Here is a 26847-nt window from a genome sequence, read left to right on the forward strand (position 1 = left end):
AAGTTCGAGACACAAAAGGCAATTCAAAAAAGTACAGCTAATATTCTAGAAAAAATGTGCATCCGCAAAGAGTACCATGCTCTAGTTCCCAATTTTCTTTCGTTGTGTCTCCAAGAGTTTTTAGGGTGAACAACAAAATAAGGATTCAAGTTTAAAAGCTCGCTGTTTCTGTTAACTTGTTTGCCTATGGTCTTCCAGTCTGCAGGGAAGAATTCTAGCTGAACCATCCTTGTAATGCATACGAGAGCAGCATGTACATAGCTCCTCAGTTGAAATCCAATTCGTTTCTCGTTCGTAATACACATGGCACAATACATAAGACGTGCGTATACTCAAAATATCGCTCCCAATAGGACATTTCTGTCGTCGTCCCAGTGGAAATTGTGCAGCTTTTTACACCTTTCGTCTCATCACTAACTATCGTCGTTGATTGATGATCAGTTCCCACTTTTGGCCACTCAGCATCAGACCGAAGCAACCATCGTGGCCCATGCCACCACAAATCACATGTTGATAATTTTTCCACATCAAGTCTGCGTCTTAGAAGATCCGCCGGGTTGTCTTTTGATGCAACGTGTCTCCATTGTTGTGCTTCTGAAACGTCTACGATCTTACTTATTTGATACAAAAAGATTCCATTCGACGATCCTCTTTGTATCCATCTGAGTGTTATCATCAAAACTGACCGAAAAATAGTTTCATTAAAATTAATCTTAAAATTAAGATGGTGTTTCAAATACTTACAATTTTGTATGGCTACTACAGCACCACATCGCTTCGCTATGGGTATTGTAAGTTAAGGCTTAATGGACGAAACCAAAGTTTTCGAATATATCAATTATCCTGTTTGAGCCCGCAAATGTGCCACCGCTTAAGCGCTTTCTAAAGCATCACAAAATATATGCAGTTGTCCACCCCGAGTCGATGATCCATTGTTGATATAATATATATATATATATGTTGACACTGAAGGTAATGACCTTAACCACCACATTGTGTTAAACAGTCGCGCAATGGTCGATAGCTTTATTCGTTTTGTAGGTCTACTGGTCTGAATTTCGAAATTCACTTGAAATCGGAACTCATCCTCTGACGGGCTCCAATATAGACCAAGCGTACGTATGGCCTCCTCCGACTGAAACTGCAGCAATCCATTTTTTTCACTGTGCTTGATGGGTATCTTACTTGCCCACTTACGTAGTTCAAAAGTACCCCGATGTAACATTTCTACATTTGCAACTGACAAAATAACATCTACATACATTTGCGTTCGCACTACATCCTTAACCAACGGAATATTTTCCGCTTCATTTAGGGACAGTTGTTGCATAACGCGAAACGGCAGAATCCACACAACCTTCTTCTGTTGGGAATAGCACTCCATAATTCTTCCAGCCGGTGCTTAAATATTGTTAACTTGCGATCCGGTACACTCATGTCCAGAAACTCCTTGCACTCTCGGATGGGATGATCTTCTTTACCGCACACCAAACAGGACTCTGCACCACGGGTTATGTTGTTGTACCACGATCTCCACCTGAACCAGACGTACCCGAGTGATATAGCCCTTTCCGTTCTATAGTTAATAGGATTTAACTGAGACAGCCACATAACTCCTCAAAAGTAGATACATTTTGGGTAGATGATATTGATCGTTCAAAATCCAACCTTAACTGACCCGGTACTTTGTTTGCTTTTTTTTCGCAGCTTGACATCGTCAACTGGAGCTGTGATATTTAAACTCTCCTCACCACCCATCCTTGTCGAATTTAAAATTTTGACCTTGCAGTTTGGTCTTGACGGCAGCCAACAAATCCTCAAACAGTTTCGTTATATTTTTGCCAACATAATCCCTTGATTTAATCATTGTTGATTGTTTTAATTAATCCACGATGATATTCGCGTTATTCTACATGCATAGTTTGAAGGGAGTCTAATCTGGTCTCATGGCGCTGCAGAGCGTGGAGTAAATTCAAATTTTTTGGCATTGATTTTACTGCCTCCAAAAACGGCACCTGCTCTGCTATAAGCAGCTCTGCCATTTTGCTTAACCTTTAATACACACGAATATTATAAAAATGCACTCCGTATTTAGGCTAAACCACCAACCTTCACTTCAACGAAACTCGCCATCGAATCGATCACAAATTTCTCACAGAAGGCATCACAGGAGGCTGCGTACCAAAATGGAGCCAAGGACTGCGTCAAAGACTTGTGATGCAGCGACTGTGAATTGCCATTCGTAGCGGCAGAGGGCTTTATGATCGGGGGAAATGCGTCGACTCGTCCAACCAAATATGAAAACCAACCAGAGATCTGATCAAAACATTAAAATTCACTTTAATTCCTGATATTGTTGAGCCCTACTAAAGATATGTTTTCACTCCATTGGCTTGTTGAGAGTAATTTCTAAGACTAAAAAATACATGAGCTTTTTGAAGTTCGAGACACAAAGGGGAATTCAAAAAATGCAGCTAATATCCGCAAAGAGAATCGTGCTCTAGTTGCCAATTCTCTCTCGTTGTATCTCCAAGAGTTTTTAGGGTGAGCCTAGACTGATTTAATGCGAGTTCCAGCATGCAACGAAGACAGTAAAAGGATTCAGGGAAATAAAGTGTCAACCGTTACAATCCGACTCCACCGGCAAGTGCAATTATTGAATATACTGTCGAAGAGGTCTTGGCTCTGTTTCTGTACTTGGGATAGTCAAAAGATAAATATAAAATATTGCAAAAAATACTAAAAACAAAAAACGTATATATTCTCCCAAGCTTTTTCAAAAATTACAAAAAATAAAAAAGAAACCATGCCTGATTTTCAAGAAACAAAGCAAAACATTGATTTAATGGATCATACCGCGCGCCGAATTCTTGAATCCAAAATAACAGAAGAACTGGATTTATTGCCTTATAGTTAAACTTTATTCGCAAAGTGGGGATGGGATGGATCACCCGGTCAAAGCTCTTAAAAGCATTAAGATTATAGTCGAACTCTGCAGAACTTTTGACCAACACGTCAGCGTACACAGAAAAGCTTCTCATATTCTAACGGTTCTATTCAGAATGCTCATTTTTACGAATATAATATTTATCCATTATATGCCCGAATACGATTCATGGAATTCTTCTTAAAGCTTGCTTCCCCTTTGCCAGAAAATCAATTGATGGATACGGATGCCAAAAAAAAAAAATTCAGGAAGATTTTCGAAAGGAATTTCCAAAGTTTTGGCAATACCAACGACAACACATCCAGGAGAAGTTGATGTGTGTGGTCTAGCGTTGTCCTGATGTAAAACAATTCCTTTCCTATTGGCTAAAGCGCGGCGGTTCTGGGCAATTGCTTCCTTCAGACGGTCCAATTGTTGACAGTACAAAAACCGAATTAAGTGTTTGGCCATAGTGTAGCAGCTTATAGTAGATAATTCCTTGCCAATCCCATCAAACAGCAAAACCTTTCTGGCCGTCAATCCCGGCTTAGCTACCGCCTGGGAAGGCTCACCCTTCCTCGACTACGACCGTTTTCGCCTCACGTTGTCGTAAGTGACCCACTATTCATAACCAGTCACCATCCGCTTCAAAAACGATTCGGTTTTGATGCGATTCAGCAGCGATTCGAAGATCGAAATTCGGTTCAAAGGGTTTTTTTTTATTTATTTTGCTTTCGCCTTTTTTAAAGAAAAATGTTAAAATATATAGAATTTTTTCTTCGCCGGTCTCCACATTTATCGAGCTCTCAAAACTTTTGTCTTATCGATCACTAAAAGTTTCTCAGAAGCTTTTATAGAATGAAAGCTCAACTTTCTAACGCCACATACTAAAATTAAATCGGACTTACACAACGCGAGATACAGATCACTAAAGTCATATATTGTTCAAATTTTGGATTACTTTTTACTTGACCTTATAGATACGCGAACACATGCAAATTTTCTCGAAAGAAACAAATCGAAGATTTGGTTTGCCTGCTACTAGCTTTCTCTTATCCAAAAATTTTAGCACAAAGGCATGTAAAATCCATTCCAGATCTAAAATTTTAGTCTTCGCTAGAAATGGTTACCTTGTTAAAAAATCTCGAAAATTGTTTTTATTTTTCTGTATTTTGTATGAGACATTTAGATGTTTGTTAATGGCTTAATAGCTGGAGTTCAAAGTAAACAAGCAAGTAAGTAATGATGATTTGCAGCTCAATTATAAGATAGTTATTTTACATGTTTTTATTATTTCTATGGGAGCTATATGATATAGTCGTCCGATTTTGATGAAATTTAAACGGTAATTTTGAAATATTTAACCATTACTATAAGTCGAAGAACTAATGGAAAAATTTTAAACAGCAAAGTTATATTTTTTTTTGTATTTTTTTCTGATTGTTCCTATGCGAGCTATATGATATAGTCCTTCGATTTTGATGAAATTTAAACCGTCATTTTGAAATAGTTAACTGTTATCTTATGTCGAAGAACTAAAAAAAAATGAAAAACAGCAAAGTTATAATTATACCCTTGCAGAGGGTATTATAATTTCAGTCAGAAGTTTGCAACGCAGTGAAGGAGACATCTCCGACCCTATAAAGTATATATATTCTTGATCAGCATCACTAGGCGAGTCGATCTAGCCATGTCCGTCTGTCCGTCCGTCTGTCCGTCCGTTTATATGCAAACAACTCTCTCAGTTTTAAAGCTATCTGCATGAAACTTTCCCAAAAGCTGTCTTTCTATTGCAGGTAGTATATAAGTCGGAACGAGCCGGATCGGACGTCTATAGCATATAGCTCCCATAGGAACAATCGGAAAAATAAATGAAAAAAAATTATAACTTTGCTGTTTTTTAATTTTTTGTTTAGTTCTTCGACATTTAGTAATGGTTAAATATTTCCGATTTACGGTTTAAATTTCATCAAAATCGGACGACTATAGCATATAGCTCCCATAGGAACAATCGGAAAAATAAATGAAAAAAAATTATAACTTTGCTGTTTTTTAATTTTTCGTTTAGTTCTTCGACATTTAGTAATGGTTAAATATTTCCGATTTACGTTTTAAATTTCATCAAAATCGGACGACTATAGCATATAGCTCCCATAGGAACAATCGGAAATATAAATGAAAAAAATTATTACTTTTCTGTTTTTTAATTTTTTGTTTAGTTCTTCGACATTTAGTAATGGTTAAATATTTTCGATTTACGGTTTAAATTTCATCAAAGTCGGACGACTATATCATATAGGTCCCATAGGAACAATCGGAGAAATAAATGAAAAAAATTATAACTTTTCTGTTTTTTAATTTTTTGTTTAGTTCTTCGACATATGGCAATGTTTAATTATTTCAGAATTATGGTTTAAATTTTATCAAAATCGGACGTCTATATCAAATAGCTCCCATAGAACTAATAAAAATATATAAAATAACTATCTAATAATTGAGCTGCAAATCATCATAGCTTCACTGTTTTTCAGTATATACTCAAGTAAATCATAATTTAAATGTTTTCAAAAGTATTTAATTCATGCAATAGCTGCAAGGGTATATGAACTTCGGCTTGCCGAAGTTTGCTTTCTTTCTTGTTTTTTTTGTATTTTTTTCCAATTGTTCCTATGGGAGCTATATGCTATAGTCGTCTGATTTTGATGAAATTTAAACCGTAATTCTGAAGTATTTAACCATTACTACATGTCGTAGAACTAATTGAAAAATTTAAAAACAGCAAAGTTATAATCTTTTTTTATTTATTTATTCGATTGTTCCTATGGGAGCTATATGCTATAGTCGTCCGATCCGGCTCATTCCGACTTATATACTACCTGCAATAGAAAGACAACTTTTGGGAAAGTTTCATGCAGATAGCTATAAAACTCAGAGATGCTGATCAAGAATATATATACTTTATATGGTCGGAGATGTCTTCTTCACTGCGTTGCAAACTTCTGACTGAAATTATAATACCCTCAGCAAGGGTATAAAAATAGAGAAATTACATTTATATTTTATAAGTTTTTTTTTTAATATTTTCATTGTTCTCATAGGAGCTATATAATATAGTCGACCGACTTTAATGAATATTAACACATAGTTTTGAAATATTTAACCATAACTGTAAAAAATAAAAAAAAAATCCAATTAGAAACAGCAAAGGTATGGAACCGACTTATAATTAAATTCAAAAAGAAAACATTCTTGGAAATAATATCGCTGTATTCTCGAAATTGAAAGGATTTTATCTAGAAATGAAAACCAAATTCATTTTGAATCCGAGAACGATATGTACTTGGAATAAAGAACGACATTTTCTTTATAGTGAAACCAATTATGCTTCAAAACGCGACTGAACTATTCTTGAAGCGGAGAATACTTTTCGTATTTTTCGATGGCGTACATTTAAAATCAAAAATGCCCAAATGGAGATGGTGTGTTTTGTATAGAGTATACTTTGAAAGTCAAACCGCTATAAAATTTCCAAGACGGTCAACGACTGTCGCGAGATAGAAGAACAGATTGATTTATACCAGTTTTTGGTAAAAACTAAGAAACTTATAAGCGCTCTGTTCTCTTCCCGCCATCGATCTGAGCCATACCAAAAATGCTACATACCCTGGCCTTATTTCAGTCCTTTGCAACGACCTATGCCGCACATCTTATCCGTCCCTTCCTAAAATCTTACTTCCTAAAACATATTATGGAAACAACGAGGCCTTACCGAGAATTCTAGTTAAGTTCACCAGCAAGGCAAGACGAACATTTGGGCCATCTTAAAGTAGGTTGTAGATTAACTTCTAAGCTGGTTAGCTCAACTACGATGCAGACTCCTTCTTGCTTCCGTCGCCATAACATAACACAAAACCAAAACCACTGCACGGAATTCATTTTTTATTGAAACAGAGAATGTACGTCAAAACATTAGCACTTAACAAAATGTTGTAATTTAATTTTTTCATTTGGTAGGTATTTGAAAACTATATTGCAAAGGATATTAAAATTTTGAATAAAAACTGGTAACGCGGAAATGGAGACTCTATTAATATTAGTGAACAGCATCAGTCTGTCTATTTCTGAAACGTTTTCCAACTTGATATTTAAAACCATCTTTATATTCGCTCTTTATGTCTTATATAAGATTTTATTACATTTTTTAATCAACACTTTGAGCTTTATCAAAATCGGATGACTTTATGTAAAATGTAAAAGCTATCTATTTACTTATAACTTTACAAATCGTAAGCAATACATGCCTTAAATTATTTTTCACTAGCTATAAGGTCCTTATATTAACAAAAAAAAATGCATTGATTATTTGTACGTATTACTATAAACCAAATATTTAAGTACTATCCAATTTTTTAAATAATAAATTGTTTCAAGTATTAAAAGTAATGATAATTTGTACCGATATTGAAAAATATCATGTAGTGCTGATGGTAACTTCGAAGTGACTCTTGCTACAAAAGCCACAATTTACTCTGAAGGATTAGTTGAATGGAAGCCACCAGCTATATACAAATCATCCTGTGAGATAGATGTAGAATATTTCCCATTTGATGAACAAACCTGTGTTCTAAAATTTGGCAGTTGGACTTATGATGGGTTTAAGGTAGGTCTCAAAAAACCTGAGCTAATTTTTGTATACTTCTTTTAAAAAGTTTATTTTTTATCATTTGTGTAATACAGTCTTTTTTTGTTGACTATTTTTGTTATGTGGTACGTCTGAGAGTCATGGAATAACAAAGGGACTTATGCTCGATAAACTGACTTTGCTTTAATATATAGGTTTTTTAATAAAATGGTTTTATGCAATTACTTTTCTAACATACACTTTTTGTATTGTTTAAATACAAATATTTTTAATTACACTTAAAGTATAGAACAAAATAATCAAAAACATATTGCACAATTCATATCCGGATACATTTTTATGTATCTGGGTTTTTGCTTTTTAAGGGCAATTATTATGCAAGCCGCGTACTTTTTTATGATTTTGAATATTATTATTATTAGTTGGATTACTCCGAATAAAAGTGGTTCAAATTTTGTTAAGACCAACCGAACTATGAACAGTAGTTACGCTTTATTCCGGGTTTCGGGTTTGGTTCAAAATGTACATTTTTTTTTATATTTTTTAAAAATTGTCAAACATTTTATATTTTGGGAAATTGTTTTTTTTTCCAATTGTCATTAATTTTTATTGTTAGGATTTTCTTAATCGACTCGCTGCAATACAAAATTCCAGTGCAGACAAAAAGCTGAAATCTTAAAAAGTATATTTATTAATGATAGTAAAATGCTTTACCATTTTCGTAACAAAATTTGGTATAAAAAATTATTTACGTAGAAAGTGCGATCGCCACACCATTTTATTTTGTTTAGAAGATTTTGTTTTGTTATATTATAATCTACTTATACTGTACGAATTTAAATAAATTCAGAATGCTGAAATATTTTTTTGTTGCGTTTCGCAAATACAAAACCAATGGCAATAGTCGTCCCTGCGGAGAAGTGAACTCCTTAAGAGTTATTTTCTTATTCATTTTATTGAAATGAAGAAAATGTATAAAACCCCAAGGTATAGGGTTTATATACATTTTCTTGGGTCAAAAGGTATTTACTTAGGTCTACTCTATATTACAATGATCAGTTACATGGTTTAGCCTATTAAAATAGTATAATATGAACACAGATGTCTTAGGTAAAACTATTCCTGTATATCTGCTGTGGATGGTGTGAATTGACACATGTGGACACAAGCATACGTGGTCAACAGTCGTTAATGTACGTGGACGCACTCGCAGGTGTACTAGGTCCTTGTTGAAGTGGTAGAGGATGCGTGGATTTATGCCATCTTTTGACCAGAGGAATAAAGCTAATGATCATTAGAAAAATCAATCCAAATAAATGACAATTTGATTATGCGCATTGTTAGATAGATTGTGGGGTAGCTTAAAACTTTCTTGTGGACAAAGATCTGATTTTCTTTGAAGAAGCTCATTCAAATGTAGTTTCTCAGTATCGATTACAAGCGTCGTATTGGAATTTGTCGGCAAATTGTCAGTTCAATCGTCATCTCCAAATCGAGCATATGGTGTTTGCAGTGTAGTTTCTGTAGAATGTCGGTCGTTATTGTCATCTATATATTTCGAATTGTGCATTCAGGACTAGCAGTTAAATATCCGGATCCTTCTGGTTTTATGTTAGATATTCCATCTAAGCAAACAGCAGAAATCTTTAGAGATACGTTTGTTGCAAATATCCATTAATTACTGGTTTACATTCCAAACAAAATGAAGACTTTTCGTGTAGATGCTTCTTGCTTCTTGTTATGGAAATTTTATACATAAACGACCAATTTTAGCAATTCCCATTGAAAATGTTTTCATATCATATAAAATGTAATAAACAAAAACGACCACTCCGTTGTGGTAAACTGAGCTTTTCGAATTAAAAAAAAAATATTCCTGGCCTTGAAACAAATTTTGTTACATTGATTGACTGAGCGACAGTAATTGGTAACACAAGAAGGATTACTATCAATGTTATTGCCAATGACGACAGCCCTGAAGTTTTTTTTCTTTTTGGTGTGTTCTCCTTAACAATCGGTTCTTCCTCTTCGAATAATGGAGCTAGAGCTGAATATCCCGTTTGACGACTTCTTTAGCTGTTTTGACTTTTCGAGGGATACCTTGACTATTCGTTCCGTTGGCCACTGTGGTACAGGTGTGTTGTCTTATTTTATTAGAACCCACGTTCCTTCCTTAGTGTTCGCTGACGATCGTCTCCATTTTTATACCCTTGCTGAGGGTATTATAATTTCAGTCAGAAGTTTGCAACGCAGTGAAGGAGACATTTCCGCCCCTATAAAGTATATATATTCTTGATCAGCATCACTAGGCGAGTCGATCAAGCCATGTCCGTCTGTCCGTCTGTCCGTCCTTCTGTCCGTCTGTCCGTCCGTTTCTACGCAAACTAGTTTTTCAGTTTTAAAGCTATCTGCATGAAACTTTCCCAAAAGTTGTCTTTCTATTGCAGGTAGTATATAAGTCGGAACGAGCCGGATCGGACGACTATAGCATATAGCTACAATCGGAAAAAAAAATGAAACAAAATTATAACTTTTCTATTTTTTAATTTATTGTTTAGTTCTTCGACATTTAGTAATGGTTAAATATTTCCGATTTACGATTTAAATTTCATCAAAATCGGACGACTATAGCATATAGCTCCCATAGGAACAATCAGAAAATTAAATGAAAAAATATTATAACTTTGCTGTTTTTTAATTTTTTGTTTAGTTCTTTGATATTTAGTAATGGTTAAATATTTTCGATTTACGTTTGAAATTTCATCAAAATCGGACGACTATAGCATATAGCTCCCATAGGAACAATCGGAAAAATAAATGGAAAAAAAAACTATAACTTTTCTGTTTTTAAATTTTTTGTTTAGTTCTTCGACATGTAGCAATGGTTAAGTATTTCAGAATTATGGTTTAAATTTTATCAAAATCGGACGTCAATATCATATAGCTCCCATAGAAATAATAAAAATATAAAAAATAACTATCAAATAATTGAGCTGCAAATCATCATAGCTTCAATGTTTTTTAACATATACGCAAGTAAATCAAAATTTTAATGTTTTCAAAAATGTTTAATTCTTGCAATAGCTGCAAGGGTATATGAACTTCGGCTTGCCGAAGTTTGCTTTCTTTCTTGTTTTTTTTATATTTTTATTGTTTTTATGGGAGCTTTATGTTATAGTCGTCCGATGTTGATGAAATTTAAACCGTAATTCTGAAATATTTAACCATTACTATATGTCGAAGAACTTGCAGAGGGCATTATAATCAAATCATCATAGCTTCAAAGTTTTTCAAAAAATACGCATGCAAATTATAATTTTAATGATTCAAAAGTATTTAATTCTTGCAATAGCTGCAAGGGTATATGAACTTCGGCTTGCCGAAGTTTGCTTTGTTTCCTGTTTAATTTTTTTATAAGTTTTTCGACATAGAGTAATATTTCAGAATTACAGTTTAAATTTCTTTAAAATCTGACAACTATTTCATATAGCTCCCATGGAAACAATAAAAATATAAACATTTTTTTTAATGTAATTTTTCTATTTTGAAATTTTTTTTTAATTCTTTTTATCTTATTATTAATTTGACAGTTCAAAATTACACTTTTAATTTTATTAAAATCGGAAAACGATATCATATAGCTGACATAGGAACTACCGAATAATTGAGCTGCAAATCATCAAAGTTTCAATGTTTTTAAACATGTACGCAAGTAAATCATAACTTAATGTTTTTAAGAATATTTAGTTTTTGCAATAGCTGCAAGGGTATATAAACTTCGCCTCGCCGAAGTTTGCTTCCTTTCTTGTTGTTGTTGAAGTTAGTCAGTTGACCATTACTTGCCATCGTTATCCCAACGTCTGTGGTTGCTGAGCATATTCGCTGTCAAGTCGTTTGGATCAGTGGACATTGGAAGTAAAAGTCGAGAGTTCAATATTGCTTCAATCTCAACTATATCAGTTTCGAACTCCTCATAAGTAAAACAAGCTGTGATGTCATTTCCTGGATAATGCGAATAATTTTATTTTAGCTCGTTCCATCTCTTCTAACTGTATGTTTGCACCCTTGACTCCTGGTCTTTCTTTCACCCGCAAACCATATGCACCTATCCTTAGTAGTTTGGGAAAGGAATTCCTATGATTTATGCGGTAAAGTAACACATCATCTTTAAATGATAGTAAATGCCGCTTTGGAGATGCGCTCTAATTTTGTAGCAATAAATGGCGCTGGCCACTTTGAAGATGGATAGACATAATGGGCCAAAAAACCAAAGGCTGTGTCTAGCAAATTTTGAACCACATATTCGTCTTGAAACTACATCCGCGGCATACTGCACTGATGGTATAGGCGCCATTCCTTTTGCAGAGTAGTCTGAGATGTTCGCAAATCGTCATATTCTTAGTAGCTACAAATTTATCCTTCTTAGTAGTAGTGCTATTTATCCATGATAGCACTGTTTTCGAATTTGCCCAGTAGCTTGTTGGATGTTAATTGTGCACCTAGCACTGCTGCTTTTAACTCCAGTCAGGAAAGAGTAATTGTATTGACATAATCTTTTATATGTCCAAGTAACTCATATTCCTTTATGAACTCAATGTATCCTTGTGTAATTGCTTAATCTTTCTGCAAACGTTTCTCTATTGATTAGAACCGTCGTGTGGCAATGTCACTACTCTCCCCCAGCGCTGATTTATGCTCCAAAAAAGGTAGTTGTACAATATATCTTGAGTCCTGTATTTGGTAATCTTGGCAGTCCCTTTTTAAAACATAAATTTTCCGAATGCGTTATATTAAACTAGTGCTCAGCTCCAATAAGAATGTTATATTATTTGGAATTTTCCAACTTTATGTTGATATTGGATTTGTTGGCTGATCAGTATTACCATCGCCTGTAGACTTGAAGAAAAGTCTCTTTTGTTACTGAAACGTTTTTTTTATTGTCCTCTCCCGTAAGGTTCGTTTTTAAATACCACATTTTTTGTATAGTGGGTAATGATGATTCATGAATCACTTTCTTAAATAAGTCATGAAACTGTTGCCATTGTAAGTAATTTCCATCAAATTTAGGAATTGATACCTTTGGAAGAGGTAATGCTGCGGTTGTAGGAGTACTGGCTTCAGCTTTCTGCTTTCTGTCTACGCCTACGTCTACATTTGAAATTAAATATCGGTATCATCATATCCAAATTCCTTAGGGTTTTTGAGTTTTATATGAATTTGGACAGGGATCTTTTTAATTCCCTCCGATATTCTGATATGATCGAATGAACTTTTTTGGCGTGTGACAGTTGAAGTCACCTTATTCAATATGCGCTCCAAACTATCAACGTGCACCCTTTTCTCATGGAACATGGAATCAATTTCCAAATCCTCATCCGTAGATGTAATGGATTCGGTTTCTATTGGTAATGCTGATAAATTTGTGGAGAACATATTTTGATATTATTATTTTTTGTTAAATACCTGTGGTGAATTTGTTTCTCCTTTGAGGGTACTTTAGATCTTATCATCCCTAGAGGCCCAACTAAACCACAGACCTTCCAGATTAGTCAAGCGTTCCATATAATAGGCAGGCTTACTCTTCCTGCTCCCGGAATCTTTTTTAATATTCCTTATAATGCTTTGGATGCGATCGATCAGCGTATGCTGTTCATCCAATAAGGAGTGAATGCTTGAAGACTCAATTTTACTGTTATAAAGTAAACCTTTTAGAGGTATGTTGTTAATGATGTACCTCGACTCACTCCGTGGCTTATAAAATAATTGTAAATTTAGTTTTGGCCATTATTTATTTTACACGCTACACCAGCATGGACCTCGTTTTTGTGTATGCTTAGGAGTGTTCAAAGATTCCAAATATTCGGGTATTAAGAGCAGGGCAGGTAAAATCTTGTCAGTATTCTTGTGATGTTATAGAAGGCAACCGAGTCTATCACCGCCAATAGCCCACAGGTCCGCTGGGTCCCGTCTGCGGAGACGTCGTCGATTCAATGGTGTAGCAAGACGGCAGACGGTTCGTGTGATCTAGCAAGCGATCTCTGTACCGATTTGAACAGATACGAAGTCGACAGCAAACTCCCTTTATCCAAGAACGACACGATTAGCTTCCATAATCCCTCAGCCAAAAGCGGCATTAGTTTGTAAAAGAGACCTTAGTGCCAAACCTTGTCAAGGGCCTGTCGAACATCAAGAAAGACATATGAGCAGCATTTACGATCCTTCAGAGCATCCAGGACATGTTTTACTACTCTGTGCACTTGCTCAACAGCACAATGGCGTACGTCAGTACTACAGCCAGAAGACGAAGCCAGCTGAAGAAAAATATCACTTTTACGACCTTGAGGTGTCGGCTATTATCGAAGCTCTAAAAAAATGTAGTGTATATTTACTTGTGCAATGCTTTTGCTTAGCCGATGAAAAAGCTCGGCGAAATCCCTTTGAGAGTTTCACGTTGGGCATTGTTTCGCCAAGACTATGACTATGTCATCGAACATAAGAGTGGCAGCAAGATGAGGCATGTAGATGCTTTAAGTCGTGTTTCATGTCTTATGCTGGAAGACACACTGCACCATAAGCTGCAGGAAACACAGTCTCAAGAAGCATGGGTTCGAGCAGTGATTGTAGCGCTGGAAAACAGCACATATGTTGATTTCTATGTCTAACACGGCATATTGTACAAGGATCCTGTCAATGAATTGATCGTAGTGTCGGTTCTAATGGAGGATAAAATTATTAGAAGGACCCATAAGCAAGGACATTTCTCGGTAGGAAGGACTCAAGAGGAATTTGAGTGGACGTTTTACATACCCAACTTATCGAGAAAAGTAGTAGGATTGGTAAAAAGTTGTGTTGAATTCGTTATTTCTGAAAGCAAGGCCGGCAAAAAGGAAGGTTTCTTGACAACCATAAACAGAGATGGTAAGCCTTTGGAACCTTATCATATAGACCATAGTTGGACCAATAGAGCAGACCAGCAAGAACTACAATTACATTATCGTGGTAGTCAATGGGTTTTCAAAATGCGGCTCGCTCCTTCCAACGAAAAACACAACGTCTGAAGGAGTAATAGATCGCCTTTCTCGTCAAGCGGCAGTGTTCGCAAAATAAGTGGGGCAGCTTTTGTTGCAAACATATTTATGCAAAAACGGAAACGGAATACAGCATTTAATGATAACAACAGGACTTCTCCGAGGAAACGGACAAATGAAACCAATTCACAAGATCGTTAATGTTGGCCAAGCTTTGTCAAGAAAAGCCTTGTAGCTGGTACAAACATCTTGAATCAAGAAAAAGAGACCGTGCGTACACAAGCACAGGAGAACATTGCTAAGCTTCAGCAGGAGAACCGCAAGCCCTTCAACAAAGGACGTAAGAAGGAATTGAATAAATTGAGTAAATAAGCTAGTAGCTATAAAGCGCACGCAATGTGGCACCGGCTTGAAATTGAAGCCCAAGTTCTTTGGCCCATACAGAATAGTCAGGACTCTAGCTCATGGAAGATATGACGCTGAAAAAGTTTGTGACCATGAAGGACCCCGGAAACTTTCACTGTTGCTGAATACATGAAAAAATGGAATACTTAATCTCAATCATCAGAAGAACCATCATTCGAGCCGAATGTGATGTATTAACTCTTTGTTCCGGAATCCGCACCGTTAATTGCTGTGCACATTGCTGTGGAAATCTGGTGCAGCTTACACAATAATGCACGACGGTTTTAAATGTATTTTTTAAACCCATTATCCAGAACTTTCTTCTGACCCGTGCTTCTATTATCCAATTTCCTCCATGCGTCGTTATTAAATGTTTTTTTAAAAGCTAGGACAGATGTGACTTGTTTATTATAATTGAATGTTTTTATTCCCTTGAAGAGGGTATTGTAATTTCAGTCAAAATTTTGCAACGTAATAAAGGACACATCTCCGACTCTCTAAGGTATATATATTCTTGATCAGCATCAGTAGAAGAGTTGATCTAGCCATGTCTGTCTTCCCGTCCGTTTCTACACAAAGTAGAATCTGAGTTCTTAAGATATTTGCATGAAGCTTTCCCAAAAGTTGTCTTCCTATTGCAGGTAGAACAGAAGTCGAAACTAGCCGGATCAGAAAACTATTGCATATAGCACCCATAGGAAAAATCGGAAAAAAATGAAAAAAAAAATTATAACTTTGCTGCTTTTTAATTTTTTGTTTATTTTTTTTTCGAAATATAGTAATGGTAATTTAATACTTATGGTTTTAAGTAAAATCTTAAATCTTAAAATCTGCCGACTATAACATATAGCATCCATGGGAACAATCAAACAATTCTTTTGGACAAAAAAATGGTTTATTAATATAGAATTCCGCTTCTAATTTTATTATTCTCAGAAAACGTTATCATAAAGCTGAAATAGGAACTATTGAAATTGAGCTGAAAATCATTAAGCTTCAATGTTTTTAAACATATACGCAAATAAATCAAAGTTTAAAGTTAGGCTTGCCGGCAATTGATTAAAATTTTGCTCCGAAAAGTGTAGCCTGCCTCCGACACTTGATGACCTCCCATATGCTACTGATGCATAGCTCAGATGCGTCTGCAAACCCATGTATTTCTAAAGGTTCATTTTTCGATCCTCCAGTCCATCGTGGAATCCTAATGTTCTCTATTACTTTAAATTTTGCATTAAAATTTAACTATTCACCAGCAACTTTTTCATCCAGCACTTCTTCTCATCTCATCCCATCCAACTTCAGATATCCACAGCTTTTGGATAAATAATTTTCCTATGATTGTTGATGGTGCCAACAAACCCATTGGATCACAAATTCTTGCTGAGGTCGATAGAAATCTTTTTTTTGTTATAATTTTCTCTGTCTCTTCGTTGTTTACTTTAAGCACTTTCTTCATAGAAGTTTTTGGTTATGATGCTAGAAATTCACGCTGGTTTTCCGCCCATTTCCGTAAATGTAAACCATATATTCCCAGCTCTGTTGATATTTTATGAATTTTCAGACAGTTTTCTATGTCTTTAACACCTGACATTGAGTCATCCATGTATATATCACTTTTCGTGGTTACATATTTTTCTAAATTCTAATCCAGTTCTTATTGCTAAAAATGGAGCAGATGCGGTTCCATAAGTTACCGTTTTTAACTTAATTTTGATCGTCTCTATGTACCCTTTTTGTCTGTAAATTTATTTAATATTAGCTGTTATAAGATACTTCCAACTAGAGCCATGCACAAGTAGCCTGTTTTTTGATTAAACCTAAAAACGAACGTTTCGCAAAAATAGTCTATCCTGATAATTTACCACAAGGCATCATTAAAATAGTCACAGAATGGACAGTTGGAAATTGCAGGCCATTTCAAATTATGACAGACCCTATCTGCCATAATCTGTGCGATTTTTTCATAGAATTGGGAGCCAATTTTGGACCTGGTTTAATGCCACACATTCAAAATTAAAAAAAAGGCCAGCCAATATCAACGCAAAATTATCTGATTGGGTTGAAGAATCATTTCAAGTCACCACTGGAGATGCAGTGTAGAGGAAGGTGCAAGAGTACATTGGCTGTGTTATCAAGCTAACCGACTGATTTTAATGTCCTAAGATTGTGAAACCAAAATCAGATTTCCATTACTATTTAAAGCCAGCTGAAAAATGTAAGGTACCCCTGCCAGCAGATCTTCCATAGAGCGAGCTTTTTCTCTGCATTGGTAGAAAGCGATCGAATGGTGAATGAAACAATGTTTTTACACAGTTTTTCAAACTGCATACAGAACAAAAAAGGAAGCAAAGTTTGTATACCCTTGCATCTATTGGAAAAATTAAATATTCTTGAAAACCTAAAAATTATAATATATATATGTGTTATGTTTATATTGGCTAAACAAAAAATACCATTTTTGACCATATTGACCACAAGAATATTCGGGTTAGTTACGGCTCTCTTTAAAGCTTTTCAAAAATAAAGTTCAAGATAGTTTTGAAATGAAAATTATTCGTCAGCTTTTGACCTCATTTGAATGGGAATAAAAATGGGTAAGCCTAAAACCCAACTTACAAAAAACTTATCTGAACTAAGTCGTTTGAGTTCAGTTAAATAAACACCCAATTTCTAAATTTTATAATTATTTTTAGTATAGTCTTCTGAATGTATGGTCCAGTCAATTGAATATCGTTTAGTCTTTTTCCATTTGGACAATGAGTCAAACCCAACCCGAAGTTTAGAAGCAAAACTATCATCTCTCATAACAGGTTGATGGGGAATATAATATTTTCATCATCGAACTGTGCTGTGTCCTTGTCGTTTATAATAATCCATGAGTTATGATTGTTGTTGCCTTAATTTTTATCTTTTCAAAACTTCTTTTCCAAATTTATTAGTCGCGCCATTGTTTTTTTTTCGGGATTCTCCACTGAGAGCATTTTGACCACAAAACGCCCGTCGACATCAATCTTCCTCGTTATTTCGTATAATTCCATTCATTTCTCATTATCTATCAGTGTTGTTTTTTCTGGAACTTCTTCCGACTTCCAAAATTTCTCCAAATTGACTGCCGAGTGAATGCGCTCACAACCTAGTATTTAACAATAAACTTAAAAAATCGATCCTAGATTAGTACGTTTACCAATAATGGTTTATTCCTGATTCAATCCAGTCTCAAATCGATCATTGCTGGGAAATCCAGGACGAATTCTTAGCTGGATAGACGCTTTTTCTTTTTGAATAGTCTTAACACTTGAACTGCCTCTTCAAAAACGACAATAATTTAAGATCCTTGGTCCACTAATGCTCGGAGGGATATCCATGCTCAACTTGCATCTTGGACCTCAAAGTGAGCTGTGGCCAACAAAGTTGTTTTTCCCGCTTTGCTTGGTTTCTTTCCCATGTAACAACTCGTACCACACTGCGAACACCCTTGTTTGACTCGACAGTCCTTGTAAAGTGTATATTTGTGGCCCAATCACGTGAAACAAAGCCTTCATCGACGAACCAAATTCTTTTTCTCCGTAACAACAAGTTGACTAAATTTAAAGCAATTTTTGCCAATACGGTCAGCCAATACTTTCGGAGTTTCTCGAATTATGTGTTTGGGCTGCCTTACTGCTTTTGTGGCTAATAGATGTCTCTCCAAAAATTTAAACACATATTTAAGCGTCTGAACCTCTTTTGTTGTTTTCGATGGTTTATATGGTTTTTGTCCTTGAGAATCAAATTTCTTCAGTAAGATTCCAGCAATGAATGCATCGGTGTCATCTTATGCGATACCCATGATGGCATGAGAGCATTTTTGTGCTGTGCCCAGCATGCTTAGAACACTTCTTTTTGATTCGCTGTTCATTATACCAAATCAAGAAATTGATAAAAAATTTTCATAAACAATTGACGTTTGTTCTCATACCTATTTTTTAACATGTCCAAAGCTATTTTATAATTTTCTTCACATATCAGCATAAGCTTTATTAACCTTTTGTTGTACCTGTAAATTTACGTGTTAATCGCAAAGGATCGTCTTTGTTGTATTTTCGGGAATGCAGACCAACTACACTTGTGTCAAAGTTTAGTTTCAGTTGTCCACACCCTTACAACGTACTCCGAATAAATTTAGTTGCAATGTTAATATTTTTGTCTTTATTTTTTGGCACTCAAAACGTTCACGATTTTGTTGAAAAAGTAAGGAGTCATTGCGTCTTCAGCCGATGTTGCCACATTATTCTATTTATACCCGTGCAGAGGGTTTTAAAATTTCAGTCAGAAGTTTGCAACGCAGTGAAGGACACATTTCCGAACCTATAAAGTATATATTTTCTTGATCAGCAACACTAGGAGAGTCGATCTAGCCATGTCCGTCTGTCCGTCTGTCCGTCCGTTTCTACGAAAACTAGTCTCTCAGTTTTAAAGCTATCTGCATCAAACTTTCCCAAAAGTTGTCTTTCTATTGCAGGTAGTGTATAAGTCGAATCGAGCCGGATCAGACGAATATAGCATATAGCTCCCATAGGAAGAATCGGAAAAATAAATCAATAATAAGTATAAGTATATAAATTTCATCAAAATCGGACGACTATAACAAAAGCTCCCATAGAAACAATAAAAATATAAAAAAAAAAACAAGAAAGGAAATTATTATACCCTCTGAAAGGTATAAAAAAATATAAAAAAAAAATTAACTTTTTTATTTTGTAATATTTTTTAGAAATTCTTTTTGATTTATTAATAATTAAACAGTTCAGAATTACGGTTTTAATTTTATTAAAATCGGAAAACGATATCATATAGCAGCCATAGAAACTGTCGAATAACTGAGCTGCAAATCATCATAGCTTTACTGTTTTTAAACATCAAAGAAAGTAATTAATAATTTAAATGTTTTCAAGAATATTAAATTTTTACAATAGCTGCAAGGGTATATGAACTTCGGCTTGCCAAAGTTTGCTTCCTTTCTTGTTTTTATTTATTTTTCTGATTGTTTCAATGGGAGCTATATGATAAAGTCGTCCGAGTTTGATGAAATTTATACTGTGATTCTGAAATAATTAACCATTACTATACGTCTAAGAACTAAAAAAAAATTCAAAAAGAAAAGTTATAATTTTTTTCATTTACTTTTCCGATTGTTCCTATGGGAGCTATATGCTTAAGTCGTTCGATAGTCCGTCCGTACCTGCCATAGAAAGACAACTTTTGGGAAAGTTTCATGCAGATAGCTTTAAAACTGAGAGACAAGTTTGCGTAGAAACAGACGGACAGACGATCAGACGGACGGACAGACGGGCATGGCTAGATCGACTCTGCTAGTCTCCTTCACTGCGTTGCAAACTTCTGACTGAAATTATAATACCCTCTGTAAGGGTATAAATATTGGTTAACACAAAACACGAAAAAATAGTCTTGATCAAGACTATTAGACTAAATCGTATTAGCAAAGTGGTGGGTTCGTGCGAGCAGGGGAAAAATATAATCTTAAAGCAAAACAAACAAAAAGCGCAGAAATGGCACACTGGAAAAAAAACTGAATTTGCTTCTATGAGAAAGAAATCCAACTCAATGAATAAATGTCAACAAAGTTAAAAACCAAACAAACTAAGAACAAAATCGATTAATTGCAATTACAGAACGACCAAAAATGTATGAAAAGTTAAAAGAGTAAAATATTATCTAAATAATTTAAAACATGTAAATTTAATTTTCGAATTATCAACCAAATCCAGCAACATCAATAAGGCCTTCGTCAAGGAGCAATGGGTGAGTCGTAAACGAACAACAACAAAAGATATAAACAAAAGTCGTCTTAACTTTGTTTTGCGCAGTGTAAAGAAGATGTACACGTAATGTTAGCTTATCAGTGGCTTGCATCGATCTTTTAAATATATATTTTTTTTTAATTTCTTTTACTTGTTTTTTGGGGTGCAAATATCGCACTAGTTAAGTAAATGCTGTATATAAAATCTTTAAAACGTCTACACTAAAGTAAATAAAAGCCAAAATATAGACATTCATTTAACTGCAATTAAACAAAGTTGTTTTTTTTTTGTAAGACAATTAAATTAAAGTAAAGAAAAAAAGGTATTAAATGAATTTTGACCCACCAAATGATAAACAGAAATGATAAGCTAGACTCGTTTTGAAATTTTTTTATGTCAGGAATATATATTAAGAAATCTAAAAACAATTTAAAAATAAAAACGAATTGAATAATTTTGTGTATTAGTAAACAAGTGTTTTTTAACAATGAAATTTTAAAAGGCCTGGGAGCATAATTAAATTAAAAATACATAGTTACGTTTGTGGTCTGCGGAAACATTTAATTAAATAGCAGACTATGGTTGGGAGGGTAATGAACATGGCAATCAACATCTAACACCACCCCTTTTGCCAACTAAAAATATAGTATTGCTTTTTCTTCCCCTTAATTCATTTGCTTATTTTTATTTTGACTATTAGTGCAGTTTGGTTTCGAATGAGGATCGACTCATTATATAGATTCAGTTTCATAATGGATTCTATTATAAAACCTTGTAGTAGTAGTCATTATCCGCGGCTCATAAAAAGTTAAGCGGCTTATTAACTCTATAGAGTCCATATCACCTTTCACAAGATTGTGCATAATAATAGTTCCAATCATGATTCTACGATTTACAAGAGTAGGTAAATAGCAATAATAATCTACTAGAGTATGAAGGCAACCTTACGTTTTGATTCCAGTTCAAACCACGAAGGGAGAAAATAACAAGTTTTTTGTACCGACTCAGTACAATCATTGTGTACTTGATATTCGGGACTCCAAACGCAATATTCTAAAATTAGGACGGGCGAGGGATGTAAATAATAATCTAGTTGTATAAGGTTCGTCAAATTCTTTTGAATCCAAGAACTCTCATAGCCTTGTTAACAGTGGACTTTATGTGACAGTCGAATTTTTATTTTGGGTCAAGAAGACTCCTAAATCATTGACCGAATATATTCGGCCCAGTGGCATATTATGAAGATAATAGCTTATAATAAGCCGTACCCCTAGAAAAAGTCATTACGTTACATTTAAGGCAATTCTGATTTAAGAGGTTAGTTTGACACCATCTCTAAAAACAAACAATATCAGGCTGTAAACCGACTGTAGGACAAACAAAGTTAAACATGATCAGCATTTTTTAATACTCGGGAATGTGTTATGACAGAAGGAAGGTTGATGAAAAAATTAAATAGCAGTGGGTCTAAATGACTACCCTGAGGCACTCCAGATGTTACGTTATTCTTATTGAAAATTGCGTTTTTTAAAATAACCCTCCGAGTTCTTCAATCAAATAACTAGAAAACCAAGTTAAAAGATTATTCGAAAACCCGAGCTGATCTGGAGAATGGTTTGCAGAATCAAAAGCCTTACTAAAATCTGTATATATAACATCAGTCTCCATTTTATTTTTAAGTTCTTTAACTATAATAAATGTCAATTCAAACAAATTCGTGGTAGTAGACAAAACCAGGTTAATAAGGTGGTATTAGTGAGGAACACCAATGTTGCAAATGAGAAGTAATAATGAGCTCAAATGCTTTAAGTATTGCACACAATTTAGAAATACCTCTATAGTTTTGAAAGTAAAGTCGTATACTCCCTTTATATGGGGTGGAATAATAAAAGATAGTTGGAAAAACCTACCTAAAAAAACCTGTCTACCTCAAGGCAGTTGAAACAGTTTAAGAATCGGTTTACGGATGGTTGAGGCACAAAACTTATGCAGGCGCCCAGGAAAGCCTTGGAGAGCATGTCGGTGTTGTGGTCTCTAAATCCTTTAGAACAGAACTTTCTGTAATTACTTAATGTTTAAATTGTAAGGCTAAACTGAATTTAGACAAAAATCCGCATTACAGGTAGTTTGGAAGACCTTGGCAAACAAATCAGCAATTTCAGATTCAGTAGAAGCCTCAATTGAGTTTAATCATTATAGTGAAGGCAAGGCGGCGTTTTTTCGCTTGACATTTACAAAGTTATAAAATTTCTTCGGATTGTTTGAAAATTCGGGTTTACACCGGTTCAAATACATTGAATTGCATTGACTGTTAAGAACATTAAAATCCAATTGGGGAACTACATATTTCGAAAAATTGGATGGCTTGCACGTCCTTTTGTACTTTTGTAAGTTTTCGTTTTTAAGTCTTTTATGTCTTGGAGGAAGACTGTCAGGAACGCATTCAATAAAAACGTGTTTAAAACTTCCCATATCCATGCAATTGTATAAGATTGTCCAGTTGTGTTCGGAAATCAAATAGTTTATCTTGTTAAAGTCACATTTACGGAAAAATTCCGTTTTAGTTTCACAAACTAAATGGGAATAGGTATCAGGGCAGGGCAGGGAAATTGTTAATTCCATTGTGGGATGGTATCGGTCCTCTGGGACAACTAGAGGATCAATTATATATACAACGCCCTCAGACGGATCCAAAACAAAAACAATACCTAAATGCCTATTTAAAGAGATACGGATAAGGCTAATTTGTTGTAATGATTGGTCTAAAAGTCCATCAACAAAATCATAATCTGACAAAAGCGTGCAAACAATTGAGTCAATAAAAGATGACCAAGATATATCTGGGAGAATAAAAACTCCCAAAACAATCACATGATCCCTGTCAGAAAGTAGAGATAGAACAGATTTCATAGCAGTGAAATGATATTCATAAATTAAAATGTCAGACCCAGGGAGGATATGAGAACATGTAAAAAAAATTGTACACTAACAAATTCCATTTTATGGGGGTAATCAGTCTGAACTATCTTCGAATTAAAACTGGAGTTAACAGCAATAGGTACCACATATCCTCTACGACAAACGCGATCAGTTCTATGAGTGTAAATGATAATGTTGTTTGGAGTTGGAAATCTTCAGTGTCAGCCAAGTTTATATACTATATACTATATACTATATACTATATACTATATACTATATACTATATACTATATACTATATACTATATACTATATACTATATACTATCTACTATATACTATATACTATATACTATATACTATATACTATATACTATATACTATATACTATATACTATATACTATCTACTATCTACTATATACTATATACTATATACTATATACTATATACTATATACTATATACTATATACTATATACTATATACTATATACTATATACTATATACTATATACTATATACTATATACTATATACTATATACTATATACTATATACTATATACTATATACTATATACTATATACTATATACTATATACTATATACTATATACTATATACTATATACTATATACTATATACTATATACTATATACTATATACTATATACTATATACTATATACTATATACTATATACTATATACTATATACTATATACTATATACTATATACTATATACTATATACTATATACTATATACTATATACTATATACTATATACTATATACTATATACTATATACTATATACTATATACTATATACTATATACTATATACTATATACTATATACTATATACTATATACTACTATACTGAATTTTTTTAATGTCGTGCAATGTAAGAACGCACACATATACATCTATAAGTATGTGAGATTTAATTGATAATCTATTAATTTTAAATAGTTAAATACTTTTTCGAGTAAGATAAGTTACATATTAAATAAGTTTTAAAATAGGTATACAAAATTGTGTTAATTAAATAAAATTAGTAACTTATGGAATATTATGCAGAAGAGTCTGCTTGGCTTGTCAAATATGGTAACAGGAGAAATGTTAAAATATATATTTTTCAGTGCTGATGGTCATTATGAAGTGACACTTATGACAAAAGCAATAGTCTATAATAATGGATTGGTGATTTGGCAACCACCTGCCGTCTATAAATCTTCTTGTTCAATCGATGTTGAATATTTTCCATATGACGTACAGACCTGCATCTTAAAATTAGGAAGTTGGACCTATGATGGTTTTAAAGTGCTACTCAACTTTAATTTACTTTAAACGTTTACATTTTTTGTTTTTTAATTTACCAGCCAATTTTAGAAGCTAAATTATTTAGTCGCATTAAATATTTATCTAGTAAAAATTATAAGGAATGACAAAATATGTTAACATACTTAGGTATTTTGTTCTACTTGGTATGGCTTTCACTTGAGTAATCGTAAGTTCATTTAAACTTAAACATTTTCGTTGCTGCTTATCAATTGTTAAAGAGAATGTGCATGCTACTATCTAAACAGTTAGTATAACATTGTCCAAAAAAACAATATATTTGAATTGGTAAATAATAGTTCAAAATGTTTAAAATTTATTTTTTCGGGATAATGCATGATGTTTTCATTTTTTAGATAACACTTGTACCGTAAATACTTATGAAAGCAAAAAATGTAAATTTTTCATAATAACAAAACATACATTTCCAAAGCGTTCACTCAATTTTCTTTTATTTTGATCTTGACATTTTGAGAATTCTTCAACAACGAACACTATTCTCCTATTAAATAAGTTTGTGATGTTAACATGGAGGTTCGCTGATGTACCATGTTCAGGATTCGTCGCAGTAGGTATATGTCTCTTTTGGCTCTTTTGGAGGCCCCACGCATAACATGGTCCCCGAATTTCAAGTGACCAGCCGCTTGTAGTGAACCGAATTTAAAAATGTACCCGTTACTCGTTGAGTAAAAGGGTATTTTGCATTCGTTGAAAAGTATGTAACTGTAAGAAGGAAGCGTTTCCGACCATATAAATTATATATATTCTTGGTCAGGTTTAATAGCCGAGTCGATCTAGCGATGTCCGCCTGTCTGTCCGTCTGGTCCATCCGTCAGTTTGAACGTCGAGATCTCGGAAACTATAAAAGAGAAATTTGGGACTTAACATGCAGATTCTGATAGTTCCTAAGCAGTGCAAGTTTATTTCAAAACGGAGTTACGCCCACTCTGCGTCCAAAAATCGTGATAGTTTGTACTGTCACTCTGAGACATGTTTAAAGGTTTGGGTTTTTGTGTGTGTGTTTCGGTTATGTCTATCGGTAGGCTCAAAAAATTTCCAAAATCGAGCTATTGTTTAATGAGTTATGGGGCTTATGAAGTTCTTTGCCGTCTTTCTGCCGCTGCTTAGCGCTGTTCCGCTGCTAGCAGATGGGAGAGAGAGAAAGGGGTAGAGAGAGAGAAATACAAAACTGTTAGCGGGGGGGTGGGCGTGCTGCCCACTCTTAGCTTCTAGAGATCCTTTCCTTAAAATATGTTAGTAGAGACTTCTCTAAGTATATCTGTATAAATAGTTTTAGATACTAATTTATGATACCATGAGAACATAACTTGAATAAAGGTATTTTTGGGAGTGCACACACAATTTCGATGCGATTTTCACCACTAAATAACTTAGATGCCATTCCTTATACTTGCAATAATAATCGTATCATCTATGCTCACCAAGACATTTTATTTGGTAGGCAAGCTTTTAAGAATAAAATAAATATTAGGCACGGGTAAAGAGGCTCCTGTTTTATATGTATTTTAAGGATGCAACTTTTTAAACATTGTCGAGCTCTATACCCAAGAACAAGTCCTTATAACGACGCAGAAGAAACACCCCAAAAACTCCGACCTACGAGAATAAAAGCCCCATTAGCCCTCCATAAAATGTCTATACAATTTCCACGCTGTAAAAGGGCGTTGGAAATTTTCACGTCAGAAGAAGGGACACAGAAGCGGTAAGGAAAATTTGTGCGAAAATTCCGCTGAAATTAACGGCAGTAAAATCTTAGTAAACAATTAGTGAACAA

General features: G+C 34.2%; 1 protein-coding gene across 7 annotated transcripts in view; it reads left to right on the forward strand.

The window, feature by feature from the left end:
• Positions 1-26847, forward strand: part of LOC108150545 (acetylcholine receptor subunit alpha-like) — a 688503-nt gene that overhangs the window by 234597 nt on the left and 427059 nt on the right. For 6 of the 7 annotated variants that reach the window (XR_005977287.1, XM_041708510.1, XM_041708509.1 and 3 more), the window contains one exon: positions 7406-7586. The exons of the other annotated variant lie outside the window; for it this stretch is intronic. Coding sequence is in view for 5 of the 6 variants with exons in the window: in XM_041708510.1 (XP_041564444.1) it covers positions 7406-7586 (181 nt within the window). In the remaining variant the exon portion in view is untranslated. The remainder of the gene's footprint in view (positions 1-7405; positions 7587-26847) is intronic. 7 annotated transcript variants of the gene reach the window in all.

Source organism: Drosophila elegans, unplaced genomic scaffold (assembly GCF_018152505.1).
Source record: "Drosophila elegans isolate 14027-0461.03 unplaced genomic scaffold, ASM1815250v1 contig_208, whole genome shotgun sequence".
Taxonomy (NCBI): Eukaryota; Metazoa; Arthropoda; class Insecta; order Diptera; family Drosophilidae; genus Drosophila; species Drosophila elegans.